This window comes from Myotis lucifugus, unplaced genomic scaffold (genome assembly GCF_000147115.1).
Source record: "Myotis lucifugus unplaced genomic scaffold, Myoluc2.0 scaffold_601, whole genome shotgun sequence".
NCBI classification, from domain to species: Eukaryota; Metazoa; Chordata; class Mammalia; order Chiroptera; family Vespertilionidae; genus Myotis; species Myotis lucifugus.
The window spans coordinates 46,942-49,102 of record NW_005871649.1 but is presented as its reverse complement, the minus strand read 5'-3'; the positions used below and the strand labels follow the sequence as shown (position 1 = coordinate 49,102).

General features: G+C 42.9%; 1 protein-coding gene across 2 annotated transcripts in view; it reads right to left on the bottom strand.

Moving 5' to 3' along the window:
• The window catches only part of RGS7 (regulator of G protein signaling 7), a 61,243-nt gene extending 60,595 nt beyond the window's left edge, over positions 1 to 648 (bottom strand). For both annotated transcript variants that reach the window (XM_014447013.2, XM_006104739.3), the window contains exon 1: positions 552 to 648. In XM_014447013.2, the coding sequence (XP_014302499.1) occupies positions 552 to 648 (97 nt within the window). The remainder of the gene's footprint in view (positions 1 to 551) is intronic.
• Between the last annotated feature and the right edge of the window lie 1,513 nt (positions 649 to 2,161).

Below are 2,161 nucleotides of genomic sequence, written 5' to 3'. Positions count from 1 at the left end.
AAATAGAGAGAGAGAAACATCAATGATGAGAGAGCATCATTGCTCGGCTGCCTCCTGCACGCCCCCTACTGGGGATCGAGCCCATAACCCCGGACATGTGCCCTTGACCGGGAATCGAACCGTGACCTCCTGGTTCATAGGCTGATGCTCAACCACTGAGCCACACCGGCCGGGCTCGTTTTTGAAACTCAGCTCATCCCTGATCTTCACAAACATTCTCCTGACTCCCCCCCCAACTGATTTTTTTTCACTCTCCTAACTCCTATCTACAGTCGACATCACGTTTGCCCCAAACATCTTTATTTTGAGATTGTTTCTGTCCTTTCGCCTTTGTTCTCTATGTCTTTGCAACTAAGCATGGGGTCATGATTTCTGCTCCTTTGTTTTGTTTTATCATCATCTCAAGTGTCCAACATGATGTGAAATGGCGTTAGCATTTTGTCAGTAGCGACTGAGTCATGCGTTTGAGAGTTTCCTGAGTGAAAAGCTAGACGAGATTTTAGTTCTGGGGAAGACATGGACAACACAGAGCCATACGGAGCCAAACTTACCAGAGAAGACGCTAGGGATCTTGGAAAGAAAGCTTTTGACAGTGCGAATGGGAATTCCGTTTTTCTCATCTTGCATGCGTGCTATGACGTCCTCCATCTACATGACAATGACAAAACAATGAAAACCTTTCAGAAGTTGCATTTTTCATAAAAACCAGTTTTCATAACAATGTTGTACATCCGTCGTGCTCAGCTAAGAATAATGGGATACTCCTACCTTGCGAGACTCTGAAACATTCATATTTGAAGTTTGGTTAAAAATGATGGAGAAAACAGCAGGGAGAGTGGCCATTTCAGGCTCCATTAACCTACTAAGAGGCGTTGTGAATAATGTCGCTCTCCTAGTTGTACATGCTCTGCTTGGAAAGGTTGAGATAAAAGTGCTTATTTCTGTAACTGTCAGAAACCACTGTCATAGCAAAATGCACACTTCATTAATATTATTATCTCTCCTGAACTCACCGAGAAGGAAAACAGAAGCCCTAGAAGCCACCGTTTGGGTTTCCTCTTGAGGCAAAGACAGACGGAAAAAATCTAGTTCCTAAAAGCTAAAATCAGTCCCGAGGGCCACGTGTAAAAATGCATCTGCTGTATTTACTGAAATTCCCTTACGCATTCACTCCGACGATTTCCTATCAAGCATGGTTTTTACTCACTGGGTTACCTGCTTTTTCGCTATTAGCAATAGCCAATTGGATGAGGAGAATGTTCAAAGCAGACCAACTCATGGAGCAAGCTGGGCAGCAATGGGGACGAGGGGCTATGAAAAGTAACTCTAATCAATGATCAAATTCTTTGGGACAATTTATTTATTTATTTTTTAAATAAGCATTTTTTAAATATTTTTCTTTATTCATTTCAGAGAGGAAGAGAGAAGGAGAGAGAGATAGAAACATCAATGATGAGAGAGAATCATTGATCGGCTCCTCCTGCACACCCCGCACTGGGGATCGAGCCCGCAACCCAGGCATGTGCCTTGCCGGAATCGAACCTGCGATCCTTCAGTCTGCAGGCTGACGCTCTATCCACTGAGCCAAGCCGGCTAGGGCTCTTTGGGACAATTTAAGTCCAAAAGATTCCAGTATCTCAAAAGAAGATGTATATTACCCATTACCTAGATACGAGTAATAGATCTATCTATCTATCTATCATCTATCTATCATCTACCTATCATTTATCTATCTATCTATCTATCTATCTATCTATTTATCTATCTATCATCTACCTACCTACCTATCTATCATCTATCTATCTATCTATCTATCTATCTATCTATCTATCATCTATCTATCTATCTATCTATCATCTATCTACCTATCTATCATCTATCTATCTATCTACCTATCTCCAAACCGGAGACGGAGAGAGTGAGGTGAAAAACCTGGACCGGAGCTTTCTCTAATATTCCTGTTTGCCACTGGTCGCGCCCTGGGACACCCGTGCAGACAGAAGAGATGGGACGTGTACCCCTTTGCTTAAGAACCCCTTTTCTCCTCTGGTACAGAGGGAAAATAAAGGGTGCATCTTATAAAGGGGGATCGATAGGGAAAAGGGCCAAAAAAGATGTGCCAAAGGAGCCCCCCAAAACACACTGTGCTGCAAACACACAG